Source organism: Triplophysa rosa, linkage group LG14 (genome assembly GCF_024868665.1).
Source record: "Triplophysa rosa linkage group LG14, Trosa_1v2, whole genome shotgun sequence".
In the NCBI taxonomy this organism is placed as follows: Eukaryota; Metazoa; Chordata; class Actinopteri; order Cypriniformes; family Nemacheilidae; genus Triplophysa; species Triplophysa rosa.
The window spans coordinates 6,890,865-6,913,232 of record NC_079903.1 but is presented as its reverse complement, the minus strand read 5'-3'; the positions used below and the strand labels follow the sequence as shown (position 1 = coordinate 6,913,232).

Here is a 22,368-nt window from a genome sequence, read left to right as displayed (position 1 = left end):
TGGTCATATTTTCCATTCAGAGAGATGTAAGGGTGAACTCTTGACTTCGGAAAATAAATTACCAAATAGAACTAGAAGGACACCCTCTCATTTGTCTTATCTAGTGTATTTGTACTTTTGCTTTATGCATGAAAAACATCTGTTCAAAACTGAAGGAACAGTCCTATATGTGATCCGTTTAAGGACTCAAATTTACAGCCGTGGAAAGAATTAAGAGACCATTCCATATTTGAATTTTATCAGCATTTTTAGATGTATTGTGGCCATTCCAGTCCAGCGTCTGTTGAATTTCAACAAAATCAAACCTCAGGAGTAACAAAGTCATCCAACAGCAATGTGAAAGACTGACAGCATGACAAGACACATGAAAACTGTGAAAAAAATCCAGGTTATCACGTAAAAAATAGTTTACACGTAGAAATATTACTGTTAAGTGAATATGAACTTGTTTTATTGGCATTTGAGGTCTGAAAAAACAAAGAGCATCTTTTTGTTATTTTGACCTGTTTTTCCAGTTTTCGTTTTCTGCAAATAGAAACAATATTTTTATTTGAAATTTGGGAGAAATATTGTTACTAGTTCACAGAATGAAACAAAAATCATAATGTTACCTAAACACATACCCATAAATAGTAAATTCAAAAAAACTGAAAATAATTTTGAAATGGTCTCTTGATCTTTCCACGGCTGTATGCGTTTGTAGCTAAAATTACTGCAAGACACCGCTTTAGGAACAAACTGTAGTCCCCAGTACTTCACAGCAATCCAGGACAACCCAAAACTGTTTAGAAACTCTTAAATATGTTGGATACGTGTGGATTTAAGCCTCTTGTATCATGAGCACTGCACTTTTACTGTGCTATGTTAAGTTAGAAAGTTACGCCACACATTTTTTGTGTGTAACAGAAAAAACTTCTAAAAAAGAAAACAGAGTAAATCCACAACTTTGCTTCAATATTCATTGTAATACTTCAAAATACCTCTTTTGTCATTAATTCTTAAAAACAGTACACAATTTTTAAATGACAACTACTTGAAATATAAAACACCGCCACTGAGTGTTAAAACGACATTGCAACATGCAGTAAAAAATTTCAAGACAGTTAAGAATTATAAATCTTTTATTGTGCATGGATCCGTCTGTAAATATCGTGACTATACAGACACACTTTAGATACACACACACACACATATATATATAAATATATATATATATATATGATTATACATTTCCTATCTGATAACGAACGTCTTTAAAGTGATATGTCTGGTAGTATGTATACTATAACAAATGTTCTCTTTTGGAATGTACGGTGTATGAGGTAACTGCAAACATTAAAATTACATAAAAATGGTCTCATTTTTTGTGCATATTTTATTGATTTTTTTGTAGTTTTTCTCCCAAGAACCAATCGTAGAGGCATACCATGGTAGGGAGATGTTAAAATGGCACACTTTGCAATTACATTTTATCACTATCAAAAATAGGAATTTGAGATTTTTTTCCTTCAATGACAAACAGAAGACATCTGCAGAATATCTATTAGACCAAATCATGTAATTCTTTTTCATTCAAGACATCTTGCAAGGTACCTGTAGCTGTTAACGGTTGCGACACCACTCGTATGCTCAAAACCAAGCACGACACGAAACCAAACGACCGTATTGTCACGCTGCCGTCACACAGCATCGGCAATTGGTCACGAGACTTAACACACAGAGAAAAAGGCAAAAATTTTCAATTCACAGGAAGTACATGTAGAATCAACACAATTCATTACTGCTGTTTGCGTTTAGTCTCTTGCGCTTCTCTTAATTTCTCTGCCGGACACAATTCAACGTAAAGGTTTTCGTATAAAAAATAAAGCTCAAACATGTGATTTAAAGGAGAAATCAAGGATATCTAGAAATGAATATTTAGTCCTATATGTAATACTCTCATGATTACATAAAATATATATATATATATATATATATTGTTAAAAGTAACTGATATAACACGATGTCATGATCTGGTTTCTAAAACTAAACAAACGAAAGAGAAAAACATCAGAGAAATTAAGAAAATACTACATGACTTTTGAAAAATTGTTTGAATCAACCATTTCACGAACAAATTGATTTTTAAAACAGCCAAAACACATTGAGGGCTTGCACGACTGGAGAACGTGATCCATACAAACGCATCACAAGATCAAGACGCATTCAAGAAGTATTTTTTTTCTCTTCTCACTAAGGTGCAAACTGAAGGAAAGGTTTCCGAGAAGCGTACGATGTTTGTGCCGAACGACGATATTTCCGAGCAAAGCAGTCGCTTGATCGTAAAACAAGCTACAGTATACGTACGTGATAGTAAAAAGATCTAATAAGCTGTTAGTTTGGTTTTCATAGTCTCCCACGCTAAGCCGACAGGTCCTCGTATCACACTGTACAAAAATATACTAACAATTCTTTAGTTATTTTTGCATCCTTTACACATTCTGAACATCAAAAGAGTTCTGAGGAAAGTGCTAAATCAACTTTAAATGCTAACGACCTTTCTCGCTTCATCTCACAGGGAACGCTCGGTCCCCCGAGCCCCCGACCGTGCCTACTCCCATGTGCTTCCGAGAGAGACACCCGCTCTCTGATAGCGTAGTCACTGGCCCTCAGTCCCCGGCCCGAGACGTAACCGATGTAACTGTCGAACACTAATCGAAACTTGCACTACATGTATAAATAAAGGCTACGACTACACAAACAAATGCCGCGAGCGTTACGCTCCGCTTCGCTGCTGATCCTTCAATTAACCGAGCGCGACGAGAGGGAGAGCCGTTCATTTCAACATCATGCACGGAGAGAAAAAAGGGACGGCGGAGAGAGAAACAGAACGATAGAACGAAATTCTACACAATTTCCTTTTCTCATTCTTTCCCTTCAGGCGGCTCCTCGACGCTGGTGCCTGAATACAAAAACGAACCAAAAGAAAACAAAACTCCACAGAAAACAAAAACTGGCTCGGACGACGGCGTGGTCTCAGAGTGCCGCGGCTCATTCGATGACAAAGTACTGGATGGCGACCGCGATGAGTATGGAGGTCACGGCCAACAGGGCGATGATGAGGAAAGAGAACTGTTCGTCCGTCAGGCTGCGCTTTGGCTTCTGGGCCTCTGAGGATTTGGACCCGGCGCTGGAGGAGGTCGCTGGGGGTTCGACGCGAGGCGGGAGCAGGATGACCGTGGAGCTGTAGGCGCCCATGATTTCAGGAGCGTCCTGGCACTGGCGGATGGCGCAGACGCGGAAGCGGTACTCCACCGACGAGCTCATGTTGGAGAAATGGAAGGAGGTGGCCGAGCCCTTGTAGATCTGTGAATAATTTAGGATAAACAATACAGGGGGTTAGATATTGTTTTTGGGTAGCTTTAGAAGCCAAACTATTTCATAGATATGTAGAAAAGATGTAGTCCGAATTAACTAGTGAAAACAAGATTAATACTTCATTTCGATTATCCATTTTGGGTCTCACTTTAGATTAGGGTCCATTTCTCACTATTTTTTTTATTATGTTTTTTATTTTAGAAACTGAAACCACATACAACAACAGTGAAAGGAAAAAAAACAGTACAAAACGGTATAGGGGACCAACAACTAGGAAAAGAAAAAAAAATATATATATATACTGTATATAAATAGAATATACAGTATATATAAAAAGAAGGGGGCAACAACACAAATACAAAAAGGGGGTGGGTGATTATACAATTATTGAATTACGTGCTTTCCTCCAGTTTTATACTAATTTTTAAATAAAAATATATGCAATACATGTGTTCTTAAGCCAGTAGGTATAGGCAGTCATGCAGAGTGCAGACATTGAAAAAAGTCAAACCCTTGAACTGTTATCTTCAATATTTGATCATTTCTCACTATTAACCAACTATTAGCTACGACTCGGTAAACTCCTAACTACTGCTTATAAGGTAGTTTTTATGTTTGGGTATTGGGTAGGATTAAGGGATGTAGAATAAGGTCACGCATTCATATGTGCCTTATACATATGAATATACAATCAATATGTACTGTATGTTAATAAGCAAGTAGTTAATAATGGGTATAAAGTGCAACCAGATTTTTTTAAGGCAGATGCATAAAGAATATAAATATATGAAGTCAGTCACGTGTGTGTGTGGGCCGCATTTACAGTCTCCTGTCACGCATGCCGCCTCTCCCACAGAGTCTCTCAGCAGGAGACGATGAGTCAGAGATCCAGCAGGGCTGCTTTATCCTTCCATTACAGAATCATCTTACTTATTTCTACAGTCACTCAAAGACTCGGCAGAGTTCCTTTAACTTAAATCAAACACTTCTGCTTACTCGCGTCTGACAGATGATACTGCTTATCGTCTTACCTGGCTCTAGAACCAACATTTAAAGGGACAGTTCGCTCAAAAATGTTGTCATCAAACCTATATGATTTGACTTTTGTGTGGAATAGAGAAGAGGTTTTGCTGCAGAGCTGCTCTTTTACAAACAATGCCTTCCTATGCCATACAAAAGCATTGTGTCATGCACCCCATTCACTTTCACTTTATAGACAGACAATGGAATCAAAGTAAATGGTGACTGAGGACTTGCGTTTAATGGAAGAAAGTCACACATTTGTTAAACATAAGGATGGGTAAATGAGGACAGAAGTTAAGACTGAATCTCTTTAACGGAGATTATCAAAGCCTTTAACAAAACATATGAAGACGGAACAAATAGCGCACGCGCGTGCAAGCAAAACGTATCTTTCAGTTGCTGGATTTGATTTGGTCTGCGCATTAAATGTAATAACTGTCACTGAACCCTACACTAATGTCCATCTGATCACCATTATTCTGTATTCGTACACATTTAGACTGTCGGACCCAACACCCGCCATCCCAGAGTACTCTGCACCTGCATGTAAATGAGTTACACCTGGCCAGGTGGTGATAAGAATGGTTTTAATTGAGCATTAGATTGAGAGATCTAAATATTTGTCTGGATGTTTATTATGCACTTTTCTACCAAATGAAGAAATTAAAAATACAATAACTCAAACCCCCAATCCTTACACGTTAATTTTGGGGTGTTGCTTTTCCTGTAGTTTGTACTATAGGGACATGAAAATATTCCTGTAGAGCTATTACTTTTCCAAGTGATCTGCCATTTGTTTCTCACGGTGGACAATAAAATGGGTGAAAATTCCACTATCGCTCTGAAGTTTGGACCGAACCACGTCATGAAAGTATATTATAGACATAGGGCTCTTTTGACCAATCACCCAGCAATCCCCTGAACTACCCCGAACAGCAAGACCTCACAACCAGTCGAAACACATTAGCACCATGGTTTCACCCCTCACAATTCCTGCTGAAAATGTAAAAATCTAGCGATACGGTATTGTGTTGTTTTTTTGTTGTGTAGTTACCTGTCTGAAGTCAGAATTTCCCTGCATGCACTGCAAACAGTAGATGATGGGGTCTCCCTTCATAGGTGGCAGTGTTTCCCAGCTCACTTCACACGACTCGTCCACACGCTCCACACGAGGAGCTAAACACACATACACAGATGTTTAAACACATCAGAGGCTAAAAGCTGACAGCATGTGTTTCTGACAATGTTTCCTTGATGCTGTTTTGATTTAAGACAAAAAAATCCCATCTGAGCACAAAGCCTAATGTGCAAATAATAATGGCTGTTACTATAAACGCATGCATACATTTACACACATTACCTCACTTATGAAAAGTAATCAAGTTTAAAGAATATTTGGGGTAAGGCATTTTTTAAAAATTAATAAAATATATATACACATGTCGAGCTGCGATCTATATCGAAATGATCAAAATATTGCAAATGTGCAATGGTTTGCTAGAACTGAATTATTTTAATACGTTAAAAAGTTTTAGGCAGATGCAAATAGCAGTAACTCCAGCGAGAAAGACAGTGATACTTTCTTTTCCCCAAAAGGATCCATTGACAGAAATGCAATATAATTTACATAACTATGTCTTCAGAGGTGTATAAAGACCTTACACGATGAAGCGTTATGTTTTTATTACCTTAGAATATACACCGCGGGTCCCCTTACATGGAATTCACCATGTTGTTTCTACAGTGGCCCTAAACGGACAAACTGCTCTACAGAGCGCATTTCATAAATACGTCAACTCATTCGGCTAATAAGTGAAAATGTGACGACATCTTAATCCTGTGTCAGCCACCCTAGTGCTTTGAAAGGGAGCGGTGAGCAACCTCACCACTAGATGCCGCTAAAATTCACACACTGGACCTTTAAATATATTTGAACAATTTCAATTAGTTTTATAATTTTTTTAATATAGTTTTTACATTTTTATTAACTTAACACATTACATTATCAGCAAGAAACATTATTGCATTTTTCTTCAATATTGTGCAGTCCTAATCCTCTGCTCTTTTTATTCCTATAATTAATATTCTTGCCATCATAACTTGGTATTATTTTTTGTCAGTTGGGCACATTTTCGCCCTAAAAATTGTCCAAATTGCTCACTTTTGGGTTTTGGGTCATTTTCTTTATTCCCAATAACGATGCACCTTTTTACCATATTATATTTAAATATATGATGAGTTGAGATGCAAAACCTTCTAAAAGCCACCAAAAATGAGATTTTGATGTTGAGTAAAGGCTCTCCACACACAGTATACATTACTCAAATAATTTTGCTTCAAAACCCGCTAAATACCCCACTCTGCCCAGTCTGAAATACTGCATATGGTTTAATTTGTCAATGTAGTAAATGTAGGAGCCTGATAAAAAAGCTCATTTAAACTAAAAGTCGTCTGACGGATTTAGAGGGTTTTGCATCTGTTACAATTAACCTGGAATATTCCAGTATGTTTCAGGAGGCTGTACCTTTGAGGGGCGCAGGCGGTGAGCGGGGGGTTGTGAAGGTGTAAACAGTTGAGAAGGGACCCTCGCCCGCCTCATTAAAGGCCTGGATGCGGAAAGTGTACGAGGTAGACTCATTCAACCTCTGCACTTTGTGAGTGTGGCAGGGTCCTTTATACAAGGATATAAACCTTCAAGAACACACAACGACAGAAACAGACAGAGATTGTTAACTGAGCTGAACTCTATAAAATCCACAATATTACACACTTATAAAAACTGAAACTGATGACACTAAGCTAATCTCTGTACCACTCCTCAATGTGTAAAATGCAGAGAAAATTTCATTTAAAGCAGCTGACACATTAAGACGGTTTTAGCCAGGTGTAATATAATAATGTCCCAAACGTCTCATGACAATTTTGCCGTCATTTTTTTGTAGGGTTTAATTAAACAATTGGGAAATGAATGCATATCATCAACTATGTAAAGGTGAAAATCACTCCAAGAGCACAAACAAGCAAATGATGGTCATAGATGGTGCTTATAAATAGAAATGAAACGAAACACACGTGGACAAAAATATTGGCGCTGTAAAAATAAATCTGCATTGTTTCTCGTTTTGATCTTTTATTTTAAAAAATCTATACAATTCCTACATTTCATTAAAGTAAAACTATTTGAAGTGGGGGGGAATATCACATTGTGAAAAATATTTTTCTCCAATGCATGCCGGCAACATTTTTGGCACCCTTGTATTTAATACTTTCTGCAACCTCAATTTGCAGGAAAAACAGCACCGAGTCTTTTCTCTTATGTCTGATGAGGTTTGAGTATTACGACATTATAATATTTATAGCAGAGCCAGTCAAGTGTAGATGTTTTTGATTTGATGCAATGCATGATGCCATGTGTCTGAACAAGATGTCCAGAACCTCTGGTGTAAAAGTTCAAACAATTGTAAAATGATTGGGAATATACTTGGGAGATATTTTACTCACAAGATTTAGAGAAAATACCCCCCCCACTTTAAATTGGTTTACTTGAATGAAATGTAGGAATTGTGTAATTTTTTTAAAATCAAAAATCAAAACGACAAACAAGGCAGATTTATTTTTACAGCCTTCTTTGCTCATATTTACCAAGGGTGCCAATATTTTATAATATGTCCACGTGTGTATATGTAACTGCAGTACTCGTGTTTCAATCTTTTTGGTCCAGAAACATCACATGGCTGTGATTTGGTCACATTCTACTGAAAAATGATGTTAAGAAGGGCTAAAACAACACAAACGCAGTCGCTAACCTCCCGTTTCTATCCTCCATTTGGAGATGGTACTGTAAGGAATCGGCGGGTTGGGCCTTGGCCGGGCCGTCGCCCCACTTGAGCCTGAGGGTCTGGTGACTGGAGGCGGTGCACTCCAGCCGTGGAGGGAGGGGTGGCAGTGGCTTGGTCTTCAGTTTAAAGATGTGGCTAAAGGGACCTGCGCCTAGGCTGTTCAGAGCCTGGATTCTTATCCTGCAAACACACAAAATCTTTTAGTTCATCTTACAGCCGTCACTACATTACACTTTTTTTTTTATTGTCAAATAACTGCACACCTGGCACATTCTGCATTAATACAGCCCATTACTGTGTTGCTTTACAATCTGTATTACTTGAGAAACGTTTTTTTTAGATTATGATTATTAATATGAAGTTTAGCAGCTTATTAAACAAAGTTTTAAAGATGGATCACCGGAAAATGAAAATGTCCTGTAATTTATTCAATTTGTTGTTTCTTCAATAGAAATGTTTAGCTCTAGTCCAAAATCTGGTTGTGGATTACAGGTACAGTAATGTTGTAAACAATGTTCGTCAGGATTTTTTTTAACTTTCAAAGACAATGAACCTGTAGACTTGCATTATATATTGACCAAGAACAATGGTTTCATCTTAAAAAAATTACTTAAACATTGTCACTCACATCTTGGACGTCATAAGAGTGAGTAAAATTACAGCAAAATGTTTTGTTTCAAGAACACCCCTCACCTGTGGTAAAATCAATGGCTATGACACAACCTACCTGTTCACCTAGAGTTATTATAGTTTTGTTTTGAGTTTCGTTGTAGTTTGATTAATATTTTTAATGAGCTTTTATTTTTTATTTTTAGTTGTTCATGTCAATTTTGTTTCATTTTTTTATCGGTTTTCATTTATGTTTTTCTGATTGTATTATTTGTTTTATTTTTATGTGGATATTTCAATAGAATTTGTTTTTTCGCAGTTTAGTTTTCGTTTTATTTTTAAGCTTTATTTTTAATAAGTTAATCATTTTAGTGCCTTAAATGTAACTTTCTTCAGATTATTGCTGAGGCAACATTTGTTATTTTCGTTTAGTTAGGTTAGTTTGTTAAACTGTTCAAATAATACTTAGACTGATACTGTATTTGATTCCAAATGACGGAAATGTTTTAGTTAACTTTAATAACTTTCCACCTACTGTAGCTGTAAATTGTAAAAACTGTAAAAAAAGAAACATGGTACTTAAAATAAAAATACATTTGTAATAAAAATGAATAAACTACTAATAACACAAACGTAAATGAAAAATCGTATGTGCTTTATTGCGATTACAATAACTCAACGTGTCATATTATACTGTCCCTTATTGCCAACATTCAGCAAACAGGTCCAAACTTACATTAGATTCGATTTTAAAAACTAAATCTCTGTGACAAAATCTCTACTTTATGGCTCCTTCAATAAATATTTGAAAAGTTATAGACCACTTCGCAAGATGCAAACGCTGGTTCAAAGGCACTTCCGGTTTCAGTTTTTAATTATTTTTTTCAATCTTACATATATAAATTAATCTGACATATATTCGTTTAACATTTTGAATCTGTTCTATTGGTTGTATTGGTTGTTCAAACGTTATCCGAAGTGGTCTATACCACAACCTTCATTGCTTCTTAGAATTTATAGTTTTATTATAAACATTTATTAAATATTTACTTAAATAAATGAATTTTGATTATGAGAACAGATGCAACAATGAACTGCATCTGCAACAACAGCTGCAAATGACCTATGCATAGACCTCAGTATCGATGCTTAAACCAGCATCTCTGTACCTGTACGTGGTGTCGGGCTGCAGGTTCTGGATGATATATTTGGTTACAGGGCCAGTGAGGACGGGTTGTCTCTCTCCCAGGTCGATCAGGTACGAGGTGATCTCAGCTCCGTGATTGCACGGCGGCTCCCAGCGCAGCCCCAGGCAGGTGGATGGAGAGTAGAGGAGCGGCGGGGCCTCGTCGCTTTCATCTTCCTCATCTTCATCCTCCTCCTCTCCTCTCTCCGTGACTCCTCCCTCCATTCTCATCTCTGACTCCCGGAGGGCGTGGACGCTGCTGACCGCCGCCGGCACCGAGCAGGGCGTCTGACAGAGCACGGCATCGCTGAAGGGCCCCACGCCGGTTACATTTACAGCCTGAAGCCAAAAATGCAAATGTTTTTGATAACCACTGGGTGGCGCAGACAACGTAACATTGGCTCATTTAATTTTTATCGGCTTATTTCCCACGGCAGATCTTACTATAAACAGCTCCGGTGATGTTGAAAAGCGTTTCTCACCTGCACCCGGCAGAAGTAACTGGAGGCGGGCTGTAGACCTCTCAGCTCATGAGACAGCGCAGCACCGGTGTAACAGTTCTGCATGCTGCCTTCCGCCGCCCCCCACTCCAGACGATACTCTGACACGGCTGCTCCGTTACAGTGAGGAACCTGTACGGATATTTGAAGTGGAACACATCAATGGTATGATTAGACTACACATGTTAAGTATACAGCACAAACAGAAGAATTATGTAGCTTTCAGCATTGTGACAAACACCTATGTACTAAAGATTTATTTGAAGAAGTCCAGGGAACACTTATGAGAAACTGAATTAGTCCCACTGAACTGATTTATTCAATTCAACCCAAAGCTACTCGAGAATCATTACAGTCTATAAGAGCATCTACTCACCTCCCAGCTCACCACAGCACACGTCGCTGATTTACAGTTAATGTGAGGGGGCCGACACGCCTCAGGGGCACCGGGACCTGTCGTTACCTCCGTTCGCTCTGAGAATGGCCCGAACTGTTAATCACACAATAATAGACAATTAGAGAAAAGGACATGACTCTTTTTATAAAAGGAACAACTGCAGTGTGATGATTAGTAAGTATAAATCAGAACAACAGTGAGTGTGGACACATGCACTCACCCCAGCTTTGTTGCCGGCTCTGAGCCGGAATCCGTAGGTCCTGCCGGGCAGTAAACTCCCCACCGTACAGTCCAGTTCAGAGCCCTGGAACACCTCCCTGCCCTCATCAGCCTGAGGAGCAAACATTTCTACACTGTACGAAGACACCGCGCTACCACCGTCCACCAGAGGGGGCGCTAACAGATGTAAAAACATTATTATTTACTTTAATATTCTACGGTTATTCAAATATATTGCATGTAAAATAACAGAATTCTGGTAATACATGATTTTTTGGTCATTTTAAAATGAAATATGATGTTAATATAGACCGTTTTATTGGACGCGCGCGCCTGACCCCCAGTTAACGTCCGGTTTGTGTTTGGCTAGGGTCTAATAAATTGATTTTTTATTTAGTTTATGTTAATATTGATTTGCATTATTATTTTACTGTATAATAACTATTAAATAAACTATTTGTTGAATTTTGTTGGATGTTCATTTTATTAAATAAACAATTTGTTGAATGGGGCCTGTAGTTTGGTCGCATTTAAAGAAACCGTGTGGTACATTGACATCTAGCGGTTGAGCTTGGAATCGGAGTCTAAATTCAAAATATTGGAGAGACAAGTTTAGCCAAGTAACGGTTCTTCTCGGTTTCTTCAGAAATAATCTACAGGCACTCTGTTGTTTGTGAATGTGTACAGGAAGTTCAGTTGGGGTCACAAAAGTTAAGATGAAACCATCTATCCTTGATTTTAATATAAGATTTAATCTTAAAAAACATTACTTTTAATATGAATACAATTTTGATTAATAATTCAATATGAATTACAGTTTTTAGTACATTTTAAATAATAATTAAAATGAATTATTTACCATTATTTTTAATTATAGCATAATAAACATATATTTTAGATATTTATTTAATTCTTTATTTAATATAACAGCTGTCTTGTAAACATGTATCTTTAACTACATGTCATAAACACATGGAAAAAGTCATTTTTGTTTAGATTTCTGAATAAAGAGTTTACTCAAGAATCTGATGACCCTGGTTCGGGCTGTATGCTTGTTTAGTGGGAAGTGAAGACAGCACTATATATACACATATAAACATTTACGCTTTTAAATATTTACAAAATATTTAAATATTTATAAATATATAAGTTATTGCATTATTTCATGGGGCCAGCTTATTTAATAAACTCAAATCGCAAACATGCCGTTCATGCATGGAGCATCGCTGTCGAATAAAGGTTCAGGAAACACTGATATACACAAATATGTGCACACAACAGCAAAACTTACTCCAGCGTAACTGCACTTCTCTCGCTTTGGGTTTGCCCACCGCCCTGGGCGGCTGACAGGGGCCTGGCGGAACAGGTGGGGTTTGGATCTGCAGGGCTTCCGTCAACTAAAAAAACAACACAAACATCAATAAAAAAATAAGAACTAATGTCTATTTAGTATTAAGTTCATGAATTAAATCGTTAAACTGAACTGCTGCTAAGTGCATTGAATTCAATAGAACTAAAAAAAACATGTATCAACATTGAATTGATTTTTCTTGCGAACCGTTCCGAGTCTCGGTTCAATTTCGAAAACCTATTAAAAAAATAACTGATTCGCTGTCTGTTAAAATCATACTTTTATAGGATAAAAATGCTTCTATCATGAATCCAGATACATGCACCTCATCAATGAGAGCCGTTTCCATATACTGTATCTACCCATCAGACCGCAGCCATCTGAGCATTCTCTCTCTCACATACTGCCAACATGAGTCATAGCTGCGCACTGACGATTCCCGCATGCAGATACGCATCTGCGAAGCGCTGACAATGCCATTACCCCAGGGATCAGGAGACGGAAGGCAAAAATGATTAGCAGCCGCACGCCAAAAGCGTTCCATTAATAAAAAGCGCGTCAAGATTCTGATGGCGAGGAGGTGATGGCGGAGGGGAAACAAGCTGGCAATCTCGGTGGAAGCGTACCGATAAATGGGAGGCGGGTGATGGCGACAGATTGAAAGAACCTGACCCCGATGTGCTGTGCGGAGCAAACCTCGTCTTCTTTAATAAAATAGAAACGTTTTGAGTGATGATGTTGTGAAACGCGTTACAGATGGGTAGAAAAATAAGCGGGACAGTCCCGCAGAGATGAGCGACCTTGACTGATGTGGTTAACCTGGCCCTGGTGTAATAGAGCGTAGCATCAAGCGTCCGCAATAATATAATTTTTCTATCGAGAAATTGATTTTCAACAATGACGTGTAAACACTTCATGACGTGATTTTACAGATCAAGCGAATACATACAATCGCTCTTTAAAGGCCACAAGACAGTGATTTTGATTTCTTAAAGACATGTTTAACAGCCATATTGTGAAAGTGAAAACTAAACTATCCATATTCATAAAACAAATCTTCCGTTTCCATGGTAACAGATAAACGCTCAACAAAGGCTATTTTTCATGAAACTCTGCAGATGATGTTAGCGACTCTCAAGCTACTTACTGTATGTATCTGTATGTCAATAGTTTGCAATAAATGAAAAAAAAATTGAACTGTTGCTTTATATGCATGAGAATGTTTTTGTTAATAGATTGACATTTAAAGCCAACATTTTTTTCTTTTCTTTCCTTTTTTTAATGTCATATCAGCTTCTACAGCTATGTTCACGGTGGGTAATGTGTTTAATAAAAACAAAAGATGTTTTTTTTTCTAAAAAATGAAAGACAACATTTTGATTAACTAGATTAAAAACTTGATCCAAAATATCAACAGAATAAAATAAAGCCAAGAAATTGCAAAATATTTTGAAGTCACTATAAAAAAAAAAAAAATCTCATTTTTTATGTCAAAGGAAAAACCTCTCTTTCCTTTCAATATCGACTCTTCTCTTTCCTCTGTATGACTTTCGGTGAGGACGGGACTTTACTGAATTTCCAATGGCAAGGATATCAACTTTGAGCAAATCAATTAATTCCCGAAGCAAGAATCATAACCCACCCTATATTTTCTTTTCATTCCAGAAGCTGTTACACCATCACAACTTCCTTTACATGCCGACTTTAAGTTGAAGTGCATCATTGTGCATCAAGTGGATAGTTGGCTAATCATACAACACTTTTTTTAACTGACCTTCAATAACCTTTATCGATTTTTTGCTTTAAATCAAATCAAGTTTCGACCTAATATCTCATGATTCATCTTGGTTTCGAACATTCCTTCTGAGAAAGAGAATCAGAAGAATTCTGTGTGTGACATACCGGACTCTCGCCTCCGGCGCTGATGCAGTGGACTCTGGCCTGGTATGAACCTCCTGGACTCAGACCATCACAAGCACACTCCGTTCCTAAGCCGCTGTACACTCGATTCCATGTGCAACCTGACAACACACACACACACAATCAATGAACTACCATAATAATGACATCATTAACATGAGAGTATACAGAATGGTGAAAATGTCACTGAAACGTACCGCTTAAATCAGCAGACATCTCCACCACATACTTCGTCACATCTGAACCACCGTTATCTTTAGGAGGATCTGAAAATACAAAAAAAACGTATTAACTTTTTCCAGTTCTTGGTTAGTGGCGGCTGGTCAATAGGGTTTAACATAAGTTCAACATATATTATAAATTGCAAAATAAATCTGAAATAGATTTATTCACACTATATTCGCCTGGTAGTTGTGTTCGCATTCATTAAAAGTATAATTTAAATTGTATTTGGTTAAATTCTGTGACAATGCAAATATATTGTACCTGCGGGGCGCCGGACAAATGAAACTCTTGGCACGCAGTTGTTGTGCTTGTATAGCTTAACACAATTAAATGACGAGACACCCGATGGACTGTTATTATTCTTTACTGAACTAAAGTTAACTGAAAAGTTACTCTCGTATTTTGTTACAGAAGGAATGGATGGCCAACCAAAACAATAAATAGGGTTACGCTCTCTCTCTATGGTCATTATTAACAATTCCAGAGTTTCCTGAACACTCCATACACTACAATAGTGAATTGATAAACTGTAGAAAATACTGTATTATACCTTAATATTTACTATGGTACGGTTCAAAAACACTGTAGCATTTAGGAATTTTACTACAGTTTACTATAATAAATAATAAAGTATACAGCAATATTTGGACTGGCACCTTATTACTGTTATTAAACAAAATTACATGCTTTGATAGTTAACCTTTTTTTAGCCAAGCAGTGATGATACGTTTACATCACATGTCAAATGGTTTGTTGAGCCCCTCAAAAAAATTGTGCACCAGCCGCCACTGTTCTTGATGCTAACGAAGAATTTTAATGATGAATATACTGATAACAAACATTGCCTTGCTCTCTACACAGGCAGAATCCTAACTGAAATGTGTCATTAATGACACAATGAGGCATGAAATAGGGCTTGCGTCACCAAACCCTGCATTCATGTGGAGTACATTTTAGCCTCAATACTTATTTTCATTACTTACGATCATGCTGAACTGATCGTTTGATGTTAGCATGTTGCTAAGCTAACAACATGAAAATTCAAGCTATGGCATGCTAATATATATATATATATATATATAATTAGACTTATTATGTTATATATTTATAATAAACATTTTGCTACTCTTTGTGTGAGAGCATTATGGGATTGTCCTATCCTGTGAAGACAATACAATAGAATTTGGCACAGTAGATTTTGAAACACAAACATAAATCCTGTAAAAAGATACTCAAACAGTATAAAGAAACGAAACAAAAAAAATCAGGTTACAGTCATTTTTTCAGTGTGTAGTGAACTGACCCCAGGTCAGGCGGAAGCTGGTCGGGTGAGGTTTTCCCCTTACTGAGAGCCTGCAGGGGCAGCTGGGTCTGTCAGGGGCCGTGGTGAACTCAGACACAGGGCTGGGGTTACTCTTCCCCTCCGCATTATAGGCAACAACCTGTGATGACACCAATGTGATGAACACCAAATAAATGAGGCATTGAATTTCTTCTTTACCACAGCAAACATGGGAAATCCCACAAATCCTGTGTGGGTTTGATTTCGGAAGAAAAAAAGATGGTCCCTTTTATGACAAATCTTACTGTCAAGACAACAAAAATTTCTCAATTCTCAAATGTAATGCAGACAAAAACTGTTCAAGTTTTTTTTTACACCTTAGCTACTCGTACATCATGGTTGTATTGTCTTTAATGTATGCAGTTTTGCAAAGAAAAATAATCACAATTTTGTCTGGACAGGATGATTTTCTCTACTGTATTACAGTAATGAGAATCTAACGAGAATCATCATTAAGAATAATGAGAATTTTATTAAATAAATAAAAACTCAGTAAAACATCTGGCCCATTACAGTAATAAGAAATGACACGTGATTGATTGTCCTGAAAACAACCCGTAACTTTTTTTGCCTAAAATCAGTTATTGAGTAAGCACTTAAAAACTGAATTAATTATAACAAATTATTATTTATTATTTATTATTTGATTTTATGGTGAAACATGACTGAAATATACTTTTTTCTGCTGTTTTTCTCCAGTAAAGGATAAGGAAGCGTTTGATGGTGATGTTGTGATTTTAGCTTGTCTGTCATGTGTCACAGTAATAAGCTGTAATTGGGGATGCGAGTGCTGTTGGGAGGTAATCAGCTCCTCTCATCAGGATACATGCAGCCATTCTCATCGCATTAATACACTTTTGTTTTTGGAAACAGGATTGTGATCAGCCGTCTCTAACAACAGCAGAGAGCAGTGACTGATCTCATCAGCAGCAGCGCACGCATCCAAGGTGAGACTCAGTCACGACGCCCAGGAGCGTGTGTGGAGGAGAGAAAACATGACAGAGAGGAAGAATGAACAAAGACAAACAACAAAAATACAGACAGACAGACAAAAAAAGCAAAAGAGAGCAAAGAAAGGATATCAAAAAGGGAGATATTACGACAAAAGAAGAGACGTTTGAAAAAAGGAAGGAAGGGAAAAAGATAGATAAACACAAAAAGAGGTAGAAAGACTGACAGAAAGACACCGAGAGAGAGAGAGCAGACGCACAGAAAAGGGTAGACTAATTCTGCAGTCACACTTGCATTTTTGCTCCACTGACTTCCATTCATACGCATGTGAATGCGACAGACCGGAAACGCAAGCCTGTCCGAAGATATTTCGCATTTCGCTGCGTAGCAAAGTTCAAGTTTGGTGAACTCTGTCCTGTGAATTCGCGTGAACAACGTGACCTCTCTGTACAGAAAAGTATATAATGGAGGAATCGCTCCCGCCTGTTTTTGCAGCACCGCCCGAATGAATTTCGCATGCTCAAAGTCTAGTGTGACCGCGGCATAAGGAGGGAAAATAAAAACAGACTGATCGATAGACAGTCAGAAACAAAAGAACAAAAAAAAGGAGGGAAGAAAGGAAGGACAAAATAAAGAAAAACAGAAAAGGAGGTAAAAAGAAAGAGGACAGAAAGGCACACAGAAAAAAGGAGGGAGACAGACAGACAGAGAGGGAGACAGTCAGACAGACATACAGAGAGGGAGACAGACAGACAGACAGAGAGGGAGACAGACAGAGAGAGAGGGAGACAGACAGACAGACAGACCAAAGAAAGAAAGAAAGAAAGAAAGAAAGAAAGAAAGAAAGAAAGAAAGAAAGAAAGAAAGAAAGAAAGAAAGAAAGAAAGAAAGAAAGAAAGAAAGAAAGAAAGAAAGAAAGAAAGAAAGAAAGAAAGAAAGAAAGAAAGGGAGGGAGGGAAAAGAGAAAGACATAAAAAGAAGGAACATATAGAAGGAAGGAAGGAAGGATGGTAAAAGAAAAACAAAAATAGAGACAGACAGACAGGAAGGACGAACAAACAAAGGAAAAAAGAAAGATAATTACGGACAGAAAAACAAAAATAGAGGAAGAAAGAGACAGGCAGGCAGAAATAAAGAAAGAAAGGAGGGAGGGAAAAGAGACAGACATGAAAAGAAGGAACATATAGAAGGAAGGAAGGAAGGAAGGAAGGAAAAAGAAAAACAACTGCGGACATAAAAACGAAAAAGAGAAAAACAACTGACAGAGAGAAAGAAAGAAGAGACAAGAAAAACTAAAATAGAGACAGACAGACAGATAGGAAGGACGAACAAATGACAAAAAAAGACAGCTACAGACGGAAAAACAAAAAAAGAGGAAAAACAACAGACAGAAAGTAGAGAAAAGGAAACCAAAAATGGAGAAAGAAAGAAAGCAGACAGGAATGTTGCTTGTGTTGTTACCCTGAATCTGTACGTGGTGCTCCTGTGCAGGTTTCTCACAGTGTGTGTGAGTTCATCACCATCATAACTGGCCTGAAAGCCATAACCCTGAACAACACAAAACACAACAACTATTAACACAAAAACAAGTCCTGTATGACACTTTCACAAACTCAACCAAATGAACGAAATGTGACAAACTACACCACATGTTTTTAAATCACCTGATATTATATTGATTTAGTCTCAGTCCTTGATTCTGATCGGTCAATAGCTGTTATTCACGATACAGTACAGCCTCTCATACCTTATTGCTTACGTATGTGATCATCTGTTAATGCACTGACATCCATCATTCTTATGTTTTACAAATTCACTTACTGAGCCCTCCTCCTCCATCTCCAGCACGTAACTGATGTCATCCTCTTTAGGCGAGCCGACGGGTCTGTTCCACCGCAGACAGAGCCACGTCACCCCGGGCTGAACCAACTCAGGGCTCAGGGGGGGAGCGGGCACGCTACACGACGTCATGACGTGGACGACCTCACTGATCTCACTACAGAGAGAGATACAACACGAGTGAAGCAGATACACGGAAAAACCTGATCATCATCACACCCCCAGGGCTGGAACCCAACACTGGGACACACTCCAGTGGATACACACCTGACCCCCATGTCATTTTTGGCTGCTAGGCGGAAGGAATATCTGGAAGCTGGCGAGAGTTTGGTGAGTCTGTACTGTTTCTGCGGGCCGTAGTAGCACTGCTCAAACACATCCGTGCCCTTCCCCTGTACACAAAGCCTGGGATTAGCACTTTAAAACACACAGAAAACCTCCTGTACTGACCCCAGATCAGATGACCGCAACCTTTTTAACCTCACGACCCACCCGCTGTTCACAAGAAAACCCGAAGGCCCGCCCACTTACAATTTCTACCCAATAATATACTCTTGACTTAACTAGAAAGATGTGTATGCATTATAGAAAATATCTTTTTGTAATTTTGTCTTATTTGAAATTAATTTATTTGAAAAGTCAAAAGAAAAAAATTACGCCTATTTTGTGATGAAATTCAAACAGCAATTAAAAAAAAGAAAGAAAGTACCTCGTCCCACTGTAGGATATAGTTTTGGATTTTGGATCCGTTGTCACATGGGGCCTAAGAGAAAACAGTTTGTTTAATGATCAGCACAGTCTCCATTATAAGTGTCCTTTAATGTTTGTGATTGTGAGATTGTTGATGTGAGTGTGAATGTGTCCACCTTCCACTGCAGGACGAGGCTGCTTTTGGTGCCGCTAGCTTTGCGTGGTGGACTGGGGGTTTCCGGCTCACAGCTCAGTGTGGTGAAGCTCACAGGCTCCGAAGGGACGCCTTGTAAACAGTTACACGTGGCCTGGACCCTGAACACACACACACTATCAGTACACTATCACATTTATACAAACACTAACAGTCAGCGACTTTAGGTCACCCCAAAATGAATCTTCTGTGATAATATAACATTTGAGTTAAGATGTGTCATGGCGTATTGTTGTCAGTGATGTCACACGTTATTGGTTCTCGCAGGTCCTCCATGATGTCAATCAGTGGGGCAAATCCATGCAAATGTCAAACTTACTGTGAAAAAAAATAACGATTCTACCAAAGGTTTTTACCAGAGCCGTTGAAAAACAGAGTTGCGACACTCGCATAGACGTCCGTTGGAAGAATGGAATGCGTTAGTAACTAGTGTCATGGAGGGCTCTATAGTACCAATCATTGCATTGAAGCCCATTCATTTCGCTGTTTCCCAAACACATTCGCAGGAAAGTTGATAAAATACATCTTTGTAAAACTGGTGGTGTTTTTGAAACAAAATATTGTTTTCTTAAATAAAAACGGCTTTTCTGTGTGTCTGTATGTGTGGTTGAATGATTTTCTATAAAGACTGCTCGTTAAATAAAATGCTTTCTACCCTCTCCCTGTATAAATGATATAAAAAAATGTCTTATTGACTGAAATTGTTCATTTTTCAGCGTTCTTTGCGGTGCATTTACAATCATTGATTATTTATTGATAAATTACTTGTGCATTTTTATGTGAATGTCTTAACATGATTTAACATTGGTATGCACTGATGATCATAGAAGCATAAGAAACAGATGAATGCATGCATACTGTTAATGTATTGCACATTATGCATCCTTCCTAGTCATATTAAACACACAAAACTGATTAATACTATCTCTCTAACACTCATCAGACAAAATGTTATTATACAATTAATCAACATAGTAGACATATGCCCGGTTAACCGAAAATATATATCACGTGATTTATGCACAATTTGTGAGTGCAGTACGGTAAAATGCTTCTGCATCCGAAAGCCAGAGGGCGCGCTCGTGCAGAAACTCCAAATACCCACTGCAGAAGAAGACCATAACACAAGTAGTTCTAGGAAATGCGTAAGGAGTAGTGGTGGGCGATACTGTAAAATTTAGTATCGATCCGATACCAAGTAAATGCAGGGCCAGTATTGGCGATTTCGATACTGATACTTTTTACTTTTAAAAAGCATTCACTTGAACTTACATTTACTTTCCTGTAGATGAAATGTCATGATTTATCAGATGAATGCATCATTAATATGCTAAATCTGAATACATTTTCATGACCACTAAAATATTTTGTGATTTGTGCTCTTAATGTGCCTGCAGGCTAATTAATCATGTAGATGTTAAAACACTGGACATCATTTAAACCAAATAAATTATTTATTTAGTTATTTATTCCTGTAATCGAATTTGCAAACATGAACTTTGCACCAAATTATTACTGGAAATAGTAACAATAACAGATTAACAGAACAGAAAAACGATATATAACAAAACAATTTCTTGTTATCCCAGTACTACTTCTCTAGCTTTAAAAAAACCAAAGTGCACAAAATTATTACTCAAGAACGAAGATTTTAAAACTGCTTCTCAGTTTTTGTTTAGTGTTATGTTTAGACAAAATAATAGAAAAAATTAACATGTTTCCCTTTCATTACATTTTTTTAAGTGAATTTATAAACAAAGTGCACACAATTGTTTGAGACACAAAGTAAATAAAGTGCTTAAATAATAAAGTACTTTCAATCTTTGGCTTTTTACCCCCAAAGGCCCACTGCCATACATCGCAGTTCGCAGTGTTTTTATTCACCGAGGTGAAAAAACTCCACACGATGCTCCTTTTCTTTTCGCTGGCTGCAGCAGCGTCTGCGTGCTTGCGCTTGGCTGCTGAGTCACGTGATAGCGGACTACAAAACACAGCAGGGCAGGGAGGAGCAACGTGTGCAAAACTAGGTGTAGGGGAAATATTTTCTTCATTATACAATTATTAGCTACATTAGTAAATAAATAAAATCAGTAGTATAAACTAAAAACACATTAGTATCGATATTTTTATGTTAGGATCGATCCTTTTCGATACAACCTCAGTATCGATACTTCAGGATCGATCCGCCCACCACTAGTAAGGACATCTTTTATCACTGTTCCTCAAGCCTCATCGGGTATTTTCATGATAATAAAGTATATTTATAATGATCATGTTTGACGGGTGTTTCTTTTTTAAATGCACGTTATAAGCGACTTAAACTCGCACTGCTTTTAGATCGAGCAGCATTTCCTACTGATCCCAGAGCCGTGCTTCACAGACAAGCGACGCATCAATAAAATAATCAATATTTTGCATTATCGCAGCCAGCTCGGTTTCAGCAGGATTTAGTGGTAACCATGATTAACCGGCCGGATGTCTACAACATAGTAATCAGTGCATATATTGTGTTGGTATTTAGTGAGAATTTTTGCAAATACAGCTGCTTCCACGGTCTCTCCCGCTTAAACTCATTCAAACAGACTGACAGTTTGGACCTATCTAGAGCTCCATGGACCACGTCACCACGCCGCGGCGTTAATATATAAAGTGTTTTAATGTTCTGTTCTTGTTTAATGTTGTGCTTTAAGTTCTCTTGGGGTATAG

The 22,368-nt window shown here is 37.8% G+C and overlaps 1 protein-coding gene across 5 annotated transcripts in view; it reads right to left on the bottom strand.

Annotated features, from left to right (window-relative positions):
- Positions 1–1,103: 1,103 nt before the first annotated feature.
- Positions 1,104–22,368, bottom strand: part of fndc3a (fibronectin type III domain containing 3A) — an 83,652-nt gene continuing 62,387 nt past the window's right edge. For all 5 annotated transcript variants that reach the window (XM_057350996.1, XM_057350997.1, XM_057351000.1 and 2 more), the window contains 17 exons: positions 19,625–19,763; positions 19,468–19,521; positions 19,026–19,150; positions 18,741–18,915; positions 18,381–18,467; positions 15,930–16,068; positions 14,599–14,667; positions 14,384–14,502; positions 12,422–12,527; positions 11,132–11,307; positions 10,891–11,004; positions 10,497–10,646; positions 9,998–10,353; positions 8,187–8,399; positions 6,905–7,071; positions 5,435–5,556; positions 1,104–3,345 (listed from right to left, as the gene is read on the bottom strand). In XM_057350996.1, the coding sequence (XP_057206979.1) occupies positions 3,031–3,345; positions 5,435–5,556; positions 6,905–7,071; positions 8,187–8,399; positions 9,998–10,353; positions 10,497–10,646; positions 10,891–11,004; positions 11,132–11,307; positions 12,422–12,527; positions 14,384–14,502; positions 14,599–14,667; positions 15,930–16,068; positions 18,381–18,467; positions 18,741–18,915; positions 19,026–19,150; positions 19,468–19,521; positions 19,625–19,763 (2,626 nt within the window). In that variant the 3' untranslated portion in view covers positions 1,104–3,030. The remainder of the gene's footprint in view (positions 3,346–5,434; positions 5,557–6,904; positions 7,072–8,186; positions 8,400–9,997; positions 10,354–10,496; positions 10,647–10,890; positions 11,005–11,131; positions 11,308–12,421; positions 12,528–14,383; positions 14,503–14,598; positions 14,668–15,929; positions 16,069–18,380; positions 18,468–18,740; positions 18,916–19,025; positions 19,151–19,467; positions 19,522–19,624; positions 19,764–22,368) is intronic.